Raw genomic sequence first — 19,494 nt, 5'->3', positions numbered from 1 at the left:
CAGTGCCAAAATAAATAGGGGGTGGGAGGAGACGGGGCTGAAAGGATTTTCTGCTGAGGGAATGTTTGGATTGTGAACTCTACAGGGGTTTGGATGGTATCCATGCTTGTGTTCTGAGGAGGCTGATCTCACTAACAGTGCCCAACAATAAATCAAGATTTGCAAAGAGAGATAAGGCTGCAGCCTGTCCAAAGCCAAAAGGCAGCAAAGAGACTTGATAGGAGGTGCATGATCTGTAGGAAAACACAGAGGCAATGCCATTGGAAAATATGCAAATAAGAGTTTCATAGAATTGAGACACAAAATAACAAACAACTAAACTATGACCCAGACCAGTCCTTGCACTCGGCTTCCCCTTTCTCCTCAGCTGACTGACTGGTGCCAGGCCATGCTCCAGGTGTAGGGGCAGAATGGTATTGAAGCAAAACTGCCTCAGCCTTTGACTGAAGGATGCTGGTTCTTTGACACATTAATTGGTGCCCATCTCTCACTTGGATTTGAGGAGATGTGTGCTGTGGCAGTCCTCAGCTGCAGACCAGGATATATGGGAACTGCAAGAATGCTCCCTGACAAAATGTGCTTCTCCAGGTTGAGCTGTTTTCTGAACAACGTGATAATTGTCAAAAGCAGTGTTTTCAAGGCACTGTGACAGAACCTAAATTGTACGTCAAGAGCTCAGTGACCCCTTTCCTTATAGTTTTTAATTTGGAGCTGTGCTGACAGCACTGCTCCATTGATCAGCTGCATGGATCACTGAACTGTGGCCTCACAGAGCAAACCTTGGGAAACTGCTACTAGAGCTCATGACTGATAGCTCCTGATTTGCTGCACTTAAGTGGTGTTCCCAGCAGTTCAGGGTACTGGGCTGAGTTTTCAGAGCTCTGACTTCATCTCTGGCTTTGCCATCTGTTTTTGTAGTGTCTTAGGCAATTACTTTTTTTTCCACTTAGTCACTTAGTTGTTGCTTTTTTTTTCCTTAAAGAAAGATAATTGGTAAAAGAGTTGATGAGGCTAGAGAGAGACTGTAATCCTCAAGTTCCACTCTGCTGCCTGAAGCTGGGCTTTTGTGCTCTGTGTTTGCTTCCATAAAGGGGAGATGTGAACACTCCACTCTGAAAGCTCTCAGACTGGGAGGCTCAGTGAATGCTCACGCAGTGCTCTGCAGAGGAACTGTGTTAAGAATTTTCCAAGTAATAACCACACCTGCTGGCTTTGATTCAAGCCCCTTCCACCCTTGCTCTTTCATTATTTCAAAATATAGTCTCTCTGTGCCACAGGGCTAAGACCACTGCTTGGAATTTTATAATGAACATTTCAGAGCTGTGCATGTGGTTTGCTTGATGATGATGACACTTTTCTCCTCTTGTTTTCCTTCTCCATACTGCTTTTGTTTCAGACTTGCAGGCTAAGTTGATACAGTGGGCTCTGGTTTCACTGTCCCCTGTGGAATATTTTTTTTGTCAGTGTCTTTGTGTCAGAGAATTACACAAAAAAACCCCATTATGGAATCATTAAGGTTGGTAAAGCCCTCTAAGATCATCGGGTCCAACCATCAACCCAACACCGCCATGGCCATTAAACCATGTCTCCAAGTGCCATGTCTGCACTTTTTTGAACACTTCCAGGGATGGTGACTCCACCACATCCCTGGGCAGCCTTTTACAGTGCCTGACCACTCTTGCAGCAAAGAAATTTGTCCTAATCTCCGACCTAAACCTCCCCTGGCACAAATTGAGGCTGTTTTCCTCTTGTCCTGTCTCTACTTGGGAGAAGAGACCAACCTCCACCTCACTACAACCTCCTTTTAGGGAGTTGTAGAGAGCAATGAGGTCTCAGCCTTCTTTTCTCCAGGCTGAACACCCCCAGCTCCCTCAGCTGCTCCTCACAAGTCTTTTTTCTACACACTAGCCACATATGGCCAGGCAGCATCCTGGCACATGCAGCAAGCAGTTGGTTGCATCGGGGGGTGGATGTATTGGTGTGGCTGAACATTTTCATTCTGCAGCATTTATTCTTTCTCAGTGTAAGAGGGCAAAAGGTGAAGTCCAAGCAATTTTAATTAGTCTGTGCTGCAAATAATCATAGAATCACAGGATCTTTTCAGCTGGAAAAGACCTTTAAGATCATCTGTCTTGGCTTCCTTACTGCTCCTGGACTTAGGTAAGCCATTGTCCTACAGGCTGGTGCAAGCCAGGACCATAGATGTGGGGGCCCAACGTGGGCTGTGATTGTCCTGCCAGTCCAAACACCTTGGGTTTGGTGTGGAGCATCATATGGTGAAATGGGGTGTCCCTCTGAGCCCACACCTCCTGCTTTGGCAGCAGCACAGCATCCTTCTGCTCCATGTCAGGCTAATGAGGTGAGGGGCCCCGGGGGCCGAGAGCGCTGCCAGCATGGCTGTCAGCAGCTGACTCCTCGCCAGCCATCTGAGGCAGTTTGGCGCTGCAGGTCCAGGAGAGGCTGGAAACTAGAAAACCATGAACATGGTTCTGCCATCATCATCATCCTCCTCCTTTCTGGTATTTATTAGTGTTTGCACATCTGGCCAAACTGTGCTGCAGCGTGTGCAGAGGCAGCTTCTGCCGGTGGGGGCCGTGGCCCTGCAGCGTCAGGGACACCTACAAAGTGGTGTAGAAATATAGTGGCAACATGGAATATTGCTGAAGTTATTAACATGATATATACATATATATTTTTAATATATATATGTACTTTATATAGAAAAATTCTATCTGCCCTGAAGCACCACTTCTAATTCTCTACTACAGATGCCTGATCATTTCCTGTCTAGGGGTTTGGGCCTTTTTAAGGTTTAAGGAAAACTTCTCTTCTTCACCAAGTCCTTCAGGGCACATGACTTGGATCCACATTTTGATTACAAAAGCCAAGGACAAAAATAGACAGCACTTTCAAAAAAGGCTAAAATTAGTCAGATTATCTGGGGAGAGGACCAGAGCTTGGTTTGGATTTTCAGATGTGCTAAGGATTTAGATTTTTTTTCTCAGCGGCTGTTGATGCTGGGAGGACTTTGCCATTAATGGGAATTGTCAGACAAATGCAGTTTGGAGCTGAGATTTTTGTCCCAGACATTCAGTGTTAGACATTTAAGATGGATGTATTTGGTCTGTAGGGCTGATTGGATGCTGCAGCTCCGGAATGATGGCGACACCGATTTTGTGCGTTTACAGAACTGCAGAAGGTGCAACTTTCCCAATCTTTTGCTGGTGGAAGTAGGAAGATATCAAATATTTCTGTACAGTGTTCTTTGAAACATTCTTACACCTTATTAATTTACTTCTTAGCTCTGATGAAAGTGTATGGGGAAAGAAGAAAGGAAAGGAAGGGAACATAGCTAGGAGGAAGGGGAAGCTCCCGTCTGACTTTTCAGGACTGTCTGAAACAGTCTGTTTCAGATGAAGCATTCTTGTCTGTCTTGATGAAGGACGGATCCTGTCAGATTAGAGGCCACTGTCACCCCATTTGAGTTGCAAAAAGGTTTGTGTAGTCTAATAATGCTCTGTAGCACTAAGGAAGACAGATGCAGCATTAGCTTCTGATCCAAGCAACCAGCGTATTAATTGTCAAGTGAGCAGCAGCAGAAGCAGATGGTGAGATGAGGCAAGGATGCAAATGTTTGCCATTGATAGCTTTTACCTTTGTGTAATGGCTGTGGCTGGTGCTGGGCTGAGCTGGTGGGACCCCATGGCTGCCCAGCCGCACCAGCTGGTCCCTCCCCAGCCTGGCTGCCCAGGGATGCTGCCCAGGGCTTGTCCACGCATGGCTGCAGGTGTGACAGGGATGGTTTGTGCTCTGATGCAATAGGACAACTTTCACAGAGAGTCAGCAGATTTTTGATAATGACCGAGACCAACAGATGCAGCAGTCTGTGGTTTCCTAGTTAGGTCCTGAGTCTGTGAAAAACAAAGCACATCAATCCAGGGAAATATGCACACTTGCCATAAACTCACATCCCTGCTGCTATGCTGTTTGGGGTTCCTGTTGGAGGAGGGTGCTGAGATCTCAGTGGGAGGACATTTGGCAGTGCATCCTCTTTGTTCCTCAGGGCTCCAGGAGGAACTGGGAAGCTCCTTTTGGCAAATATTGCTAAACAAGCCACCCAGGAGCTTATCCTGCAATATGAGGCATGAAATCCATGGCACATCCAACCCTTTTCAACATAAAAGGTGGCTTCCTTGCCAAAGTGATATTGCTGAAGCATTCTCAGACATAGCTGCATGATTTGAGTAGAGAGTTTTGTTCTGGATCCAGTGGTCCATTTTGAGCTTTCCAGGACCTATCAGCTGAGACAAGTGGGGACTCACAGGGAGAGTATGCTGAAGATATGTGTAAAGCACATTTGTTTTTTCACTTCCTCGGCCAGGTATGAAGTTCTTAGACGCTGTAACAGTGAGAAGCTGGTGTTGCTTATGCTGTTTAGTTCATTGGCAGTACATTTGCAAGCAGTAAATCAGCTCACAGGCCTCCAAATAGGCACCCAAACTCAGGGTGTATGAGAGCCTCCGGTAACAGTAACATGTTGGACATCCTCTGAGCTCTCTTGAATATACTCTTGAATGGAGCCATAATTTTTGGTTTTAAATATCACCTCTGTTAGAAGGGGCCAGCTGTAAAGGGGGAGAGTGGAGCAGGCACAGCCAGTTGCCTGTGCTGGTGCCAGGGTACAGCTGCCCTGTTCTCCCATCTTCCTGATGCTGGCTGGGGAAACAAACAATCAACTGTTCATCTCCTTTGCTCCTGGTGCACAGGAATGAAATGACTATCTTTGAGATGTTAATAACTGAAGCATGGTTGTTTTTTTTCCCTCTGAACTCATCCTCTTGTGGTGGTTAGTGAAACCAGTCAGAAGGATTCAGACTTTTGGGATTTTGGGTTTTTTTTTTAACCCTGGGAAAAAATGTTTGCAAGGTCTGGCCTAAAGGTAGATAAAAACCCAGCTGCATGACGAGACACGGCACAACTGTTAGGCAAGAGGGAATGTGAGGATTAGTGTTGAAGGGACTGCTGAAAGGAAGAGGGATTTCATGGGAGAGGGAGGCTTGCCTGGCAGGGAGAAGGGAGCACATGGGGCAACCTAACCAGCTGCAGAAAAACTGGAGAATGTGCAGAAAACAGAAAGCAGCCAAGGGAAGTGGAAACCATGGAGGTAAGCTCTCCATGAAGATCTTGTGGGTAAGGCTGTCTGGCACAGTCTGTCCTCCACAGAGGTGCAAGGGGGATCAGATAGAAGAGGAAAGGTGGCTGGAGCAGCCTGAGAGAAAGGTGTTGGCAGCAGTTTACTGCTTTTGTTAAACATATGTTTTCTGGTTTCATGCTAAATTCAAAGCACATCTAGAATGAAGAGGAAATCTCCGTGTCACAAAAGTTTTAGCTGTGTATCCCAGTTTACAGTGAATTGGTTAAGCATCACTGAAACCATGAGAACTACACCAGATAAGGACCCCAAAGTTTTTAATAAGCTGTTTGTTTGTTTTGTTGTGAGGGAAATTTGCTTCTTTGTTTATTTCATGTAGGAGAAGGAACAGCTATACTATCTATACTACTACAATTTCACTCTGTATGATTAGAGCCTGGAGAGAGGTGAATGTTTTATTTTGTGTTGTGAAGGAAATTCAATTTAAAGTCCAAGTTTGTATTCAGGCAGATCATGCATTAAAAAAATTCCAGAAGCAGTAGTTAAATATTAAGTCAGGATCATTTTTTTGGTTGTTTTGTTCAGGCAAAGGTTCCTGCTAGAGTTTTGCACTCTGGAGAAACATCTCAGCAAACAAAACTAAGTGCTGTAGTCCACTTTGGTGTCCAGCCTTGCACTTCATCTTTCTGCAGCCAGTTCATCACAAGTCTGAAGAATAACTGTTGGCAGCATAAGGAAGATGGGGAGTTCTTTGCAAGCTTGTGCAGTATCCAGTATTTAATGTTTCAGGGGGTCTGGATTTGCCTTTTGAAGGCTACTATAAAGAAATACCTTCACATTTTCTGGCCTGGAAAATGTGTCTGAGGGTACAAACTAATTAACTGGGAAGCTTTTTAGTGATCTTTATCATGAGGGTAGGATTTTATGAAATTTCCATTGCATTTATGTCTTTATGCAGGAATGAGTCAGCTTGTATAATAGTGGGAGAAGGTGCTGGGTTTAGGACAACTGTTTATGTGCCCTTCAGATTTTGGGGTGAGGCAAAGAATTGCAGCAGAGAAAGGATCCTCTCGTTTTTCTGGCAGTTTCACATGGCCTTAGAGCACTGGATCCTCTGTGTCTTAGAATCATAGAATCATTGAGGTTGCAAAAGACCTTTAAGATCATCAAGTCCAAGCGTAGCCCAGCTACTGTGACCACTAAACCATATGCTGAAGCACTGGTGACAGGTTGGACTCGATGATCTTTGAGGTCTCTTCCAATCTTAGTGATACTGAATCTACCACATCTGCAGCTTCTTGAACAGCTCCAGGGGTGGTGATTTCTGGATCTGTCCTTATAAAATGCAGCATTATCTCATTTCTGGCTTCAAATTAGCTGCGAGCCTAGAGCACCAGATTCGGAGTGCAAACTGTTGTTGGATTGCACTGTCCATATGGCTGACCTGATCGGACTCGGGGCTTCTTGAGCACTTTAATTGTGGTATTTGACATGGATAATGAAACTTGTACTGCTGAATGCAAAACACAAGAGACCAGGTTACAGTGTGCAGTTCTTGCCACTGCCGTATTTGTAGTTCATCGTCGTTATTTTGCTGTTCTGTTTCTCCAATCCATTAAGCTCATTAGTTTGCTGTCTCACATTTCTGCTGGATATGTAATTATTCATAACTTGGAGAGAAATCCTAACCTAAAAAGGAATCTGTGTGCAGCTGAGGACCCGAGCGAAGGGCTCACAAGGGGCACTGCGACGCTTCGCTGCCTCTTTACACCCGCAAGTCTATCTGCTGCTGTGTGTCTCGGCCTTAACTGAGTCTTCTCCTGGGACTTGGAGTCTGGGACAGACTTTGACCTCCTATCACAGGTTTTCTGTCTCCTTTTTTTTGTTGTGAGGGAACTGCTTTTCTGTGGAATCGGAGCTGGTTTATTAATGCTGTAGTGGCTGCTTATCTTTTGTGGTTTGGAGTAATGGAGGAGCTGAGCTAATGCAGGAGCCAGCAAGCAAGCCCTGGAATGTCTTGTCCTGACAAGATGATGTCAGCTGATACATTTGGAGATGGTTAAATGCAAGAAAGCTCTGCTTTTTGCCCTAGTAGGGTAGTGGGAGTCTGAAAAGGAAACTCAACCTGAGTGCCCACAGTGAGCACAGGCTGGAGGATGAGACTCTGGGGCAGGCTGCTGGGCTTGCAGCTGGAGTGAGATCCATGTCCATTTGCCGGACAAGGTATGGAAACAGTGATTTGGGGAAGAAAGGAAACCTCCTGTGGAAAATACACTCCTAGAGAAAGCCTTCAACTACTTGATAAAGTCCACTGTGAGTTTCTGGAGTGAGTTATCAGCATTTCTTCACTGTTTTTGGCTAACATGAATTCAATAAATGCCTGCAATACTACTTTCTTTTTTACTTTTGCATATATTTTTCTTTGTATATTTTGGCCTTTCTTCCCTTTTTTGTTTTCTTTCTATTTTCTTCTCCTTCTTCTTCTTTTTTTTTTTTTTTTTATTTATTCCTTTATTTTCTATGAATCTGTGAAGCTGCTTAAAAGGAGTCATTCCTCTCCAAAGTCTGTGGCAGGGCTTAAGCACTGGTCTGGACTTCAAAAGCCAACCTTTTTATCCACCTACCTTAGGCTAATGGATTGCACTGCTGAGTTGCTGTCACTCATTGCATGGCTGTAGCTGACTGAGTAGGATTTTTGGCAGCTTGTTTCTTGTCCATACATTCCTTACTGCTTTCCCACCTCTTGTTTTATCACCCAAATATTGCAGCAGCAGCATTTGGAGCTCTGGTAGCTTTTTGGGAAAGCTAGTTTTGTAAAAGCCAATTCCTTGGAAAAGCAGAGGGAGGAAATAAAAAGAGGGATACATGTGAGCTGTGGCTGAAATAATCCCTTGACATGCATTGAGGCTGATCATAAATATGTATGAGACAGGAGGAGTTTTTAGTAGCTGTGTTTTGCCTCTCTTGCCCCAGGCTGTCTGGAAAGAGAGTTTGTGACAGTCTGGGGAGCTCCAAATTTTAAACAAAGGTGATTGTTATGAGTTTTAGAGAGGTTTACATATAATTATGTTAAAACACTCTGATGGCAGTCCTCGTGTGTCTTTTACTCAATCCATGCTAATCCTTCATCTTTAGGGCTTCAGCGGCTCTTTAGGGTTCACCTCCCTTTCACACACTTGTACTACTCCTTTCTGTCATGCCCTGTACCCACAAGGTGATCACCTCCAGTGTCTGGAACAGATTTTTAGCACACTACACTGGTAGAGCTCGCCACACGTTCTGCACTGCTACTGCTAGGGCAGCAAGGAAGGGCCAGTGCAAGAGAAGACTCTCCTAGTGATATGTCTAATCTTTTCACTGTGTCTTTCAGGGTGACTTGTCATTTCCTGCTGCATGGGATTCTGATACAGTTTACAATGATGTACTCTGATTTCTGGGAACATACTGGGAAAAGGAAAAATGTTTCTTTGTGCTGAGTACACTGTCTCTGCCTGCTGTCAGATTTCCTGCATATCTCTGTGAAATTCTTTGCCCAGATGATGAGAATGCAGTCATGAAAGGAACTTCTTCATTAATTGCTGGAATTTGTAAATGCAATATAGAATTGAGTGGAAGTGAGTCAAAGTTATTTTGTCTTTCTATTCATACAGATTTTTGTCTCCTTGTGGTTCTGTATTCTTCATAATGGCATCCTGGCATGCATCAAGAATAATGTGGCCAGCAGAAGCAGGGAGGTCATTGTGCCCTGTACTCAGCACTGGTTAGGCCATACCTTGAGTACTGTGTCCAGTTCTGGGCGCCTCAGTTTAAGAACGACATTAAGAATGACATTTTGAACGTGTCCAGAGAAGGGCAACGAGGCTGGAGAGAGTCCTCAAGCACAACCTTATGAGGAGAGGTTGAGGGAGCTGGGATTGCTTAGCCTGGAGGAGAGGAGGCTCAGGGGAGACCTTCTTGCTGTCTACAACGACCTGAAGGGTGGTTGTAGCCAGGAGGGGGTTGTTGGTCTCTTCTCCCAGGCAACCAGCACCAGAACAAGAAGACACAGTCTCAAGCTGCACCAGGGGAAGTTTAGACTTGAGGTGAGGAGAAAGTTCTTCACAGAGAGAGTTGTTGGCCATTGGAATGTGCTGCCCAGGGAGGTGGTGGAGTCCCCATCCCTGGAGGTGTTCAAGAGGGGATTGGACATGGCACTTGGTGCCATGGTTTAGTCATGAGGTCTGTGGTGACAGGTTGGACTTGATGATCTTTGAGGTCTCTTCCAACCTTGGTGATACTGTGATTCTGGTATTTATAGCTTGACAAAACCCAGGCTGGCTTTCCCCAGCAGTGTTCTGTTTTGAGCTTTTTAATAAAATATTCAAATGATGACATCCTAAGCTAAGGAGGATGACACTGGTCTGACAAAAATGGGTCGAAACATGCAGTTCTCACTTGGGATTTGAGTCAAAACTGGTTTCTCCACTGTTGCTTGGGTACCCACATGGCCAGTGAGGCTCTTTCAACAGGGTGGGAGAGTTAGACTATTTGAGGAGCATTTTGCACACAGGATCTCGCTAGGCTTGTATCAGAGTTAGAAACAGAATAAAATTTAATCAGTGTTAGAAAGAGCATAAATTTCAATCAGTCAGCCAACCAGCCATCACCAGCTTTAATCTTTTTTTCTGAAGGAAGTCCCAAAGTGTCATACAGCTAGCAGAATATGAAGGGTTTTTTACTAGTTGCCAACAGCTCTGCACACTCCTGTGTTGAGGGCTCCTGAGCAGCGCACACATGCTATGGGTAGGTACAGGTCTCTCCACTAACAGAGGAGTCACTAGATAGGCAGAGTAGTAGATGGCTAGATAGATGGCCTGTACTAAAGAAAAAGACAGGTTAGGTAATTTCTTCTAGTGGATCTCATTGACATGCTCTGTTCTGGCCTTCAACATCTGTAATCCATAAACTAAAGAGAGAACAGAAGATGTAAGCCCAGAAGAATTTAATTCATCAATGTTCAAGGGGACTAATCATAGAATTGTTAGGGTTGGAAGGGACCTCAAGGATCATGCAGTTCCAACCCCCTGCCATGGCCAGGGACACCTCACACTAGAGCAGGTTGCTCACAGCCACATCCAGCCTGGCTGCAAAAACCTCCAGGGATGAGGTTTCCACCACCTCCCTGGGCAACCTGTGCCAGTGTCTCACCACCCTCATGGGGAACAACTTCTTTCTAACATCCAATCTGAATCTACCCACTTCTAGTTTTGTTCCATCCCCCCCAGTCCTATCTCTCCCTGACACCTCCCCAGCTTTCTTGTATCCCCCTTCAGATACTGGAATGCCACAATAAGGTCTTCTCAGAGCTTTCTCTTTTCCAGACTGAGTAGTCCCACCTCCCTCAGCCTGTCCTCATAGCAGAGGAGCTCCAGCCCTCCGATCATCCTTGTGGTCCTTCTCTGGACACACTCCAGCACCTCCAGATCCTTTCTGCAATAGAGGCTCCAGAACTGGATGTAATACTCCAGGTGGAGTCTCACCAGAGTGGAGTAGAGGATCTTCTAAAAAGCTCCATTTGAATTCACATTTCAGAGTTAGGTTTATTTACTGACATCCCTGCCTGCATGCACTGACACTAGAAAAGCAAGCATGGAAGTGCATTTGCTTTGTTTGGGGCTTTCATTGTAGGGGCAAGCCAATAATCAATACAGAGACTTCTGGTCATCCTTCCTGTGTTTGCATTTCTTTTTGTTAAAAGTTCAGGTCATCTGGGACACGCTTTTGGGTCATACCACAAATGACCCAAAAGCAATGTGAGCCTTCTTTTAATGAGCTCATCCATGTCTTCTGGGTGAAGCAACCTTGAAATCATGTGGGATCTAGCACTGCTCCTGTGATTTTTATTTTATTTTGTTTTAAATCATGTGGAAGTGAAAACTTGATCTTCTTTTAAGAAATAGCTACAGGCTCCTTCCCATAAATGTGGATGTTGAAGAATTGCATCATCATGCTCTTTCAATCCCAGTTGGTTTTAGTTCTGGTTTGGAACACAAACTGGTGTGATGTAATTGCCTTCCTCTGATGATTTTTACCTTGGTGTATTCCATTGCTGGCTTGTGTGCATGCATTTTATGTGCTGTCATTAGGAAAACTGTAAAGCTCTGGAGGGCCAGCCTTGGAAGCCCTTCTGGATGTATCATTGTTGTTTTATTTGTGCATGGCAATTGCAGCAGCCCATTAGGGGCCTATCATTCCTATTGAGCATAGAATGGACTTCTCATCATTTAATGTGGAATGTGATTCTGCTCCTCGCTCCAGCTAAAATCTGCTTACTGTTGTGATTGCCATCCCCGGGCTCCACCCTGCCTTTCACCACCTGCCACTTACCAGTAATTCCTCTGGCAATAAGACTACAGCCAAAACTGTCAAATAAATTGGCCCTTTTTTTTTGACAGAGAGAGCCTTCTGATTATTCTTCTCATTTTGTGGTGATGTCAGATTTCCAAGGGTAATCATTCACTGGGGGGGGGGCAGTATGTTTTTCTTTGGGCCTTGCATCACCCTCTCATTTTCAGTCTGTGTTTCAGCAGCAATGATTGCTCACTCCAAGTATGCATTATGTGGATTTGCTATTATTTGGTTCCATTACTTTTTTGTGAGCACATCATTACATTTCTAGGAAGGAGAGGATTCTTTATCCAGAAAATAAGCCAAGGGCTGACAACAGGCCAACTTGTTTTTCTCCCCAAGAACATACTAGTTTATTTGTTGCCATCTTAGGGGGAAAAAAAAATGAGTTTTCAATTCCTTAGTTTGCACTTGGAAGTGCAGTCCTAAGATGCATGGAAAGAGTGTTTCTTACTAGCTGGGAACACTGTTTCCCTTCTTTATTTTTGGATGTTTATTATCATTTCATGTGTATAAAGTGAAACTTCAGACTTCCTTCCCATTCTGATGCTGGTGATGCTGTTGACTCCCACACAAAACAGCCCCAGTTTAGTCATGGTAGAACAGTAAGAGGAGCAATGTCTATGTGTTGGTGCCTAGCATTACAAGACAGCTGCTAGGTTTTTATTCTCTTTGTCACACTAAAATTTTAAACTACCATTTGCAACTGCTTCCTTGAAGTCAGCTTACAGGGGCAGGAAGAGCAAGTCACACCCCCTAGGTGCCTGTATGATGCACTCTTAGGTACTTCCTAGACACCAGGCCTCATGTAAATGCAATTGCAGGGAATATATTGCTAAGACAGTGGCTTTGAGATTTTTTCAAGCATTGTCTTACTGGTATCAACTTCATCTTGTCATCCTTTATCAGTCCTAACAGTCTCAAGCTGCACCAGGGGAGGTTTAGGCTGGATGTTAGGAAGAAGTTCTTCATAGAAAGAGAGAGTGGCCATTGGAATGTGCTGCCCAGGGAGGTGGTGGAGTCACCATCACTGGAGGTGTTTAGGAGGAGACTGGATGGGGTGCTTGGTGCCATGGTTTAGTTGATTAGATGGTGTTGGATGATAGGTTGGACTTGATAATCTCAAAGGTCTTTTCCAGTCCCATTCTATTCCATTCTATTCCATTCTAACCAAGGCTTTGCTTTAAATGCTCTGCTGGGTGCAGTTACTTAGGTGGCTTGGGCACTGTAGGTCAGTGCCCTATGGTGACTGTGGTCATCAGTGGCTCCAATGGTGATTTCCTTCAGAGACATAGAGAAACACCACACGTTTGTGGGATGAGGCCTCAGGAGAGATTTGAGCTGATGCCAGCTCCCAGGAGTCTCTCCAGCAGTGGTTTCCTATCTCCTGCTTCCCTGTCTCTTTGCCTCAAACTCCCTCCTGCTCTGTTTTCATGTCTCATTTTACAGACTTATCTGGTTATGTTAGATTAGAAGCTCCTGAGTGCAAGCATCTTACAATTTTTAATAACTGAAACCAGCTCTGCACACAGTGGTATCTGATGCTTTCAGCCTTTTTGTTCCCAGACATGAAGGTTCTCAGCAAAGGAACGAGGTTACTGTGGCACAGGGTAGTTTTTGGTGAAGAGGAGACAGGAGAGCTCCCTATTTACAGTCTCCTGCTTTCCAGGATCCACCAAAAATGCCCTTGCAAAGAAATGTTAGTCCAGGAACATGTGCAGTTCCTGGCAGTCATGCATGTGGTTGTAGAACTACTTGAAAACTGCACATTGCCTCTACTATATCCAGACCAGATTCCACGCTGATTCCTATAGGAATGAGAGCTTTTGAGAGGCATGCTTTATTTATAATGGGTAAATATTAAAAGATTCATATATTCCGTATTTAAAATGCAGCTGATATCAATAATAGAAATATATCCCCCAGGAAGAGGAGCTCCTCCACCACCATCATTTCCTCATCTTCCTCTGGACTTGGTTTTGGAACAGGTGGCCCAGGGAAGTAGTTGAAGCCCCATCCTTGGAGATAGTCAAGGTCAGGTTTGAGCAACCTGATCCAATGGAGGATGTCCCTGCTCACTGCAGGGGGGTTGGACCAGACGACCTTTGGAGGTCCCTTCCAACCCAAACCATTCTATGATCTTACATTGAAAGTATGCTTAAGAGACCACTAGACACTTAAAGCAATATAGGTCTTATTTCTAAAGTGTGTCATTTAAAACCCCCAAGGGCTGATTATTAGGAGGTCAGACTAGACGACCTTTGGAGGTCCCTTCTGACCCAGACCGTTCTATGATTTGTGTATTATTATTCCTATTAGATCATAGCTCCTCTTTTGTCCCCCTTGACTCTTGTGATCTCCTACGCTTTGCAAGTCTGGACCCATATCTTTTGCTTCAGTGAGCTATATGCTGTAGGTATCTGTGGTGTGGTTCCATAATGTGGTCATCCCTGGAAGGAGGAAGGTTGTTGTGAAATACTTTGGATCACTGATGGGCTTGGAAACGGCTCAGACAGCTACAGATGTGATAGCGAAAAAAAGACCTGTAGCCACGGGATGTTTTTCATGAGCTCCATTGTGGTGTAGACAGCTTTGCTGTCATTTTGGGGACCCTCTTTCTGCCTGGAGAAGAGGAGGCTCAGGGGAGACCTTACTGCTCTCTACAACAACCTGAAGGGAGGTTGTAGCCAGCTGGGGGTTGGTCTCTTCTCCCAGGCAGCCAGCACCAGAACAAGAGGACACAGTCTCAAGCTGTGTCAGGGGAAGTTTAGGCTGGAGGTAAGGAGAAGGTTCTTCCCAGAAAGAGTTATTTGCCATTGGAATGTGCTGCCCAGGGAGGTGGTGGAGTCACTGTCCCTGGAGGTGTTCAAAAAGGGATTGGATGTGCACTTGGAGCCATGGTTTAGTTTGTCATGAGGTATTGGGTGACAGGTTGGACTTAATGATATCTGAGGTCTTTTCCAACCTTTTTGATTCTATGAAAAGGCTGAATGTGGCTCTGAGCAGCCTGATCTAGTGTGAGGTCAGCCCATAGCTTGGATGGGACCACACTGCGATGGGTTAGGAACTGGCTGGAGGGCCGAGCCCAGAGAGTGGTAGTGAATGGTGCCACATCCAGCTGGCAGCCAGTCACCAGTGGTGTGCCCCAGGGATCAGTGCTGGGCCCCATGCTCTTTAACATCTTTATTGATGATCTGGACGAGGGCATCGAGTCCATCATCAGTAAATTTGCTGACGACACCAAGCTGGGCGCAGGAGTTGATCTGCTGGAGGGTAGAGAGGCTCTGCAGAGGGACCTCGACAAGCTGGGCAGTTGGGCAGAGTCCAACGGCATGAGATTTAACACATCCAAGTGCCGGGTTCTGCACATTGGTCACAGCAACCCCATGCAGAGCTACAGGCTGGGGTCAGAGTGGCTGGAGAGCAGTCAGGCTGAGAGGGACCTGGGGGTGCTGGTCGACGGTAGACTGAACATGAGCCTGCAGTGTGCCCAGGCAGCTAAGAGGGCCAATGGCATCCTGGCCTGCATCAGGAACAGTGTGGCCAGCAGGAGCAGGGAGGTCATTCTGCCCCTGTACACTGCACTGGTTAGGCCGCACCTCGAGTACTGTGTCCAGTTCTGGGCCCCTCAGTTTAGGAAGGATGTTCACTTGCTGGAACGAGTCCAGAGAAGAGCAACAAAGTTGGTGAGGGGTTTGGAACATAAGCCCTACGAGGAGAGGCTGAGGGAGCTGGGGTTGCTTAGCCTGGAGAAGAGGAGACTCAGGGGTGACCTTATTACTCTCTACAACTATCTGAAGGGAGGTTGTAGACAGACAGATGTTGGTCTCTTCTCCCAGGCAAGCAGTACCAGAACAAGAGGACACAGTCTCAGGCTGCGCCAGGGGAGGTTCAGGCTGGATGTTAGAAAAAAGTTCTATACAGAAAGAGTGATTGCACATTGGAATGGGCTGCCTGGGGAGGTGGTGGAGTCGCCATCACTGGAGGTTTTTAGGAGAAGACTTGACAGGGTGCTTGGTGCTGTGGGTTAGTTGCTTGGGCGGAGTTGGATTGGTGATGGGTTGGACGCGATGATCTTGAAGGTCTCTTCCAACCTGGTTTATTCTATGTATTCTATGTATTCTATGCCCATTGCAGGGGGGTGTTGGAACTAGCTGAACCTTGAGGTCCCTTCCAACCCTGACAGTTCTATGATTCTATGATAGTCCTAAAAGCTGTGTGAAACACATTTCCTGAAAATGTGGACAAAGTAATTCTCTCTCTTTTTTTGGTGTGTGTGTGTGTGTCTTTCAGCCATGGAAGAGTTAATAGTTGAGCTGCGCCTGTTTCTTGAACTTCTGGACCACGAGTATCTAACTTCTACTGTCAGGGAGAAGAAGGCAGTAATAACGAACATTCTCCTGAGGATACAGTCATCAAAAGGTCAGTGGCAGGGTGGGTTTTCTTGCAGGCAGAATGCTCTGTGAAGAGCTACAGACGAGCCCTAAATTGAAGCAAGACAGAAAGCCAGGGTGAAGCCAGAGTGTAACTTTCTTGAATGCTTTCCTTCATGCTGAGCAGTAAAATAACAGCAAGAGGCATACTGGAAGTTTCTTGGATACAGATGGGGGAATCCAGCCACAAAATTATGTGCCGGATAGAACGTTTTTCTCTTCTGCTGATAGAGTGGTTACTTCATTTCATTTGTGGCAGCAGAGCTATTTATGAGTCCTGATGGAAAAGTAATGCTGCATCAGGGAGCGCTGGCTATAACAGCGCTTTGGAGATGTGTGTGGGTGCTGCATGCTCACCTCTGTTCAGTGACCCAAATCCATCAAAAGGCTCCATACTGAAGTGGGCTCTGGTATATGGCAGAGAGCTGGGTGCCAAGCCAGAGCTGGGAAATTGCTGTATTCATGTTTGGGTTTGATTTTGCAATTAGAGTTATATTCACTTTCCCTTTTTCCTCCTCTCTAAAGCAATTTTGATTGCACACTTGTTTTCATCTGTGTCAAGATCATGGAGCTGAATGCAGTATTAATGATCCACTCTGTCCAGCAACCTTCCCAGAGAGCTTACATGAAGAACATTCATGCCACACTGTAATACTTCCTTACAGCACCTTTGTGTTGGGAGCTGCATCTGGGCTGTAAGAGCTCTCTCTCTCTCCTACATGTGACAGAAATACTGGCAGTGCAAACCCTCAGTGTTTAGAGTGTTGAAATATACCAGAGTGCATTGAAGAAAAATGTCACATTGTGAGCAGCTGCATTTGTCATGATTTATTTGTCCCTCAGTGCTAAAAGGACCCAGTCTTGCTTGATGCAGTGTTTCCCCCCTTCAGTGGAGAAATTTGCCACAGAATTCAAGTTCAAGGGGACCAGCATGAAAATATTGATTGTCCTCCTTTCCATTTTGACATTCTTAGAGACCCATCACTATTTTTCCTTTACTACTGAGTGAAGGAGGCAATTTCACATATTGTGGAAGGAGGCTTCATGCCCCAAAAGCTGATCAAAATACACCAAACTCCCCCAAACCAAAATCTGTAGGCAGGAACCTGCGATTTGCTATGTCTAGAGACAGCTGAGCTGTATTTTACAGTAGTTCAAAATAACCTTGGCAGAGTTCCTCTGACTCTGCATGTTCTTTTGGTAATCTTTTCAACTAGATTTATTAAGAAGAAACATTTGGCTTCCTCAAGGAGTCAGATGACATTCTGTTCCCAACTTTGCAAACACAGGGAAAGGTTGTCATGTCCTTTCATTCTGGTTTAGGGATGGTGCTGCAGGACACAAAAGCTACAGCTGTGCTGGGAAGTTCAACAGTGATGAGTGTGTTTCTGGACCCTAGAACTCACTCACCTGTGCTATTAAATTATGGAGTGGTCCTTGGAATAGGTTTGGCCCGAGCTGATTTGTCTCTTCCATCAGTTCCTAGGCATGATTTGGGAGTTAATAGAGAGAAAGTTCTGCTCCAAGCAGTTCAAAATCATCACCTTCCACCTTGCTTTGGAAGGGTGAGAGATTTTAACCATATGGATATCAATTTCTCCATACCAGAGCACCTTTCCAGTAGTGTTTAATTTATGAATGTAGATGTGGCCAAGGATAAAAAGACCCCAGGACCACAGCTTTCTGCCTTTCAGCTTATACCAGGTAGGTTTTAAAGCCTATTACAGGACCTTTAATAAGATCCATTACAGGATCCACCCATTAATAAGATCTAGATGAGATCCATATATTAAGTGGTAGGGCTTAACTCAGTGCAGTTGTTGGTGGAACATTTTATCCACTTCTCTCTCTCTTACATTCAAGAAGACAAAGCTTGGACATTTCAAAGAAAAGTACAAGTGATTAAAGGATCCAGAAACAAGCCTTTAAATTATCTAAAATGATGTATCATAATTAATCTTCATGTAGGAAGCTGTGACTGAGAATGAGCTCTGAAACTTAGCCAAGAGTAAGTGCAATGGCTGAGTGTTTGCCTCAAAGTAGAAAGGAAGCAAATGTTTTGAGCACTGAAACTATGAACTAATGGAAGGACTTGGTAAGTTCTGCATGCCACTGCTGGCATTTTGTCAAGGTGGAATATTTTGCTCAAAGATATGCTTCAGTTCAAACAAGAACTATTTCAAGGAAATCCCACAGTTCAGTTAAGCAAGAGGTCATAGGACTATGCTTTATGTGCCCATAAAGTCTAGTTTATAAAACTGCAGTTTAAATGGAGTGTAAGTCAGCATGGCCTCTGAAAAAAGCATCCAGTTTCTCTCCCCAGGCTATTCATTGTGTAGTGCATCTTCCTTTCTGCTAGCACAAGCATTATTTCCCCTTCTTTTTGCTGGTTTAGTCCTCACCAGTGTCATTTCCCTGGTCTGGTTCAATCTGAGGCCACACAAATGCTTATGCTGGCTCAGAGGAGAGGTTGGTGCTGGGACAGGAACAAGGCAGGGAAGGAGGAGAGCTGCCTCCTTGGGAGCTCTGCCATCCCCTGCAAGCTTTGGGGGTGTGTGAAATTACCCAGGGAGTCATGGACTCTGCTGGAGCTGACCCTGCTGCTTTTTGTGTCAGTGATAACACTCAGGCCTCCCATCCCTTTGAAACTGTTCATCTCTTCCTTAAAATGAGAAGCAGTAAAAGCTGCACAGCCCTCAGCACTCTGTAACTAAGCCGAACTGTCCTTCGCAGGCTGTTTTTCCAAGTGTTGTTTCACTCCACCCACACAGCTCCAGGAGAGCTCTGGGGTCACTGGCACAGCTGAGGAGACCTGAGGACTGTGCCGAGGTCAGACTCTTTGTATGTGTTTGCAAAAATCAACTGTGTGAATCCAACAGGATATTTCAGCTGCTAGAGCAAACCCCCTTCAGATTAGTGGGGGAACAGTAATGAAGGATCTGGGCAACTGGGAACTGGCCGGGTTCTTTGTAACATCTGGAAGCGGAGAATGATGTTTTCCTTTGTTAAAGGTGTGGAAATTATTATAATGGGCTGGCTGGCTTTTAGTAAAACTCTTTAAACTCAGTAAGTTCTTACTTGGGGAATTCTTTAGAGCTCTTTTGCCTTGTTCTGTTCCTCCTCCCGAGCACACACAGTTCCCCTTCATTTAGTGGCTATCAAGCAGAGGGAACTGGGCCAGGCAGCTTTGTTCCTTAGGTCATAGCTGCCTGGCCTTGACCTGCCACACGCCCAAACCAGTGGTTGGCTCTGAACTGCTGGCAAAAGTGGACGCTTCTCTTCCTTCCTGAGTCTTGGCCTGCCCAGTGGGTTGTAGGTCTGAAGAAAACACTTGGCATTTCCTTCTGAAACTCAGACTTCTTAAAAACAAAGACACCATCAGTTTGTTTTGGAGTAAGAACTTTGCTGGATTTAGTCACCGCACAGGAGTGTCACCAATGCCTGTTCCCCTCAGAGGTGCCTATGCCAGAAACCTCTGGTGCTCACCTCGCTGTGTCATTTGGCAGGAGAAGATGCACCTTG

The 19,494-nt window shown here is 45.3% G+C and overlaps 1 protein-coding gene across 2 annotated transcripts in view; it reads left to right on the top strand.

Moving 5' to 3' along the window:
• Window positions 1-19,494, top strand: part of AFAP1 (actin filament associated protein 1) — a 97,658-nt gene that overhangs the window by 27,885 nt on the left and 50,279 nt on the right. For both annotated transcript variants that reach the window (XM_054172251.1, XM_054172250.1), the window contains exon 2: window positions 15,833-15,961. In XM_054172251.1, the coding sequence (XP_054028226.1) occupies window positions 15,835-15,961 (127 nt within the window). In that variant the 5' untranslated portion in view covers window positions 15,833-15,834. The remainder of the gene's footprint in view (window positions 1-15,832; window positions 15,962-19,494) is intronic.

Source organism: Dryobates pubescens, chromosome 23 (assembly GCF_014839835.1).
Source record: "Dryobates pubescens isolate bDryPub1 chromosome 23, bDryPub1.pri, whole genome shotgun sequence".
Lineage (NCBI taxonomy): Eukaryota > Metazoa > Chordata > Aves > Piciformes > Picidae > Dryobates > Dryobates pubescens.
The sequence above is the reverse complement of the archived record's forward strand: the minus strand, read 5'-3'. Positions and strand labels throughout refer to the sequence as shown.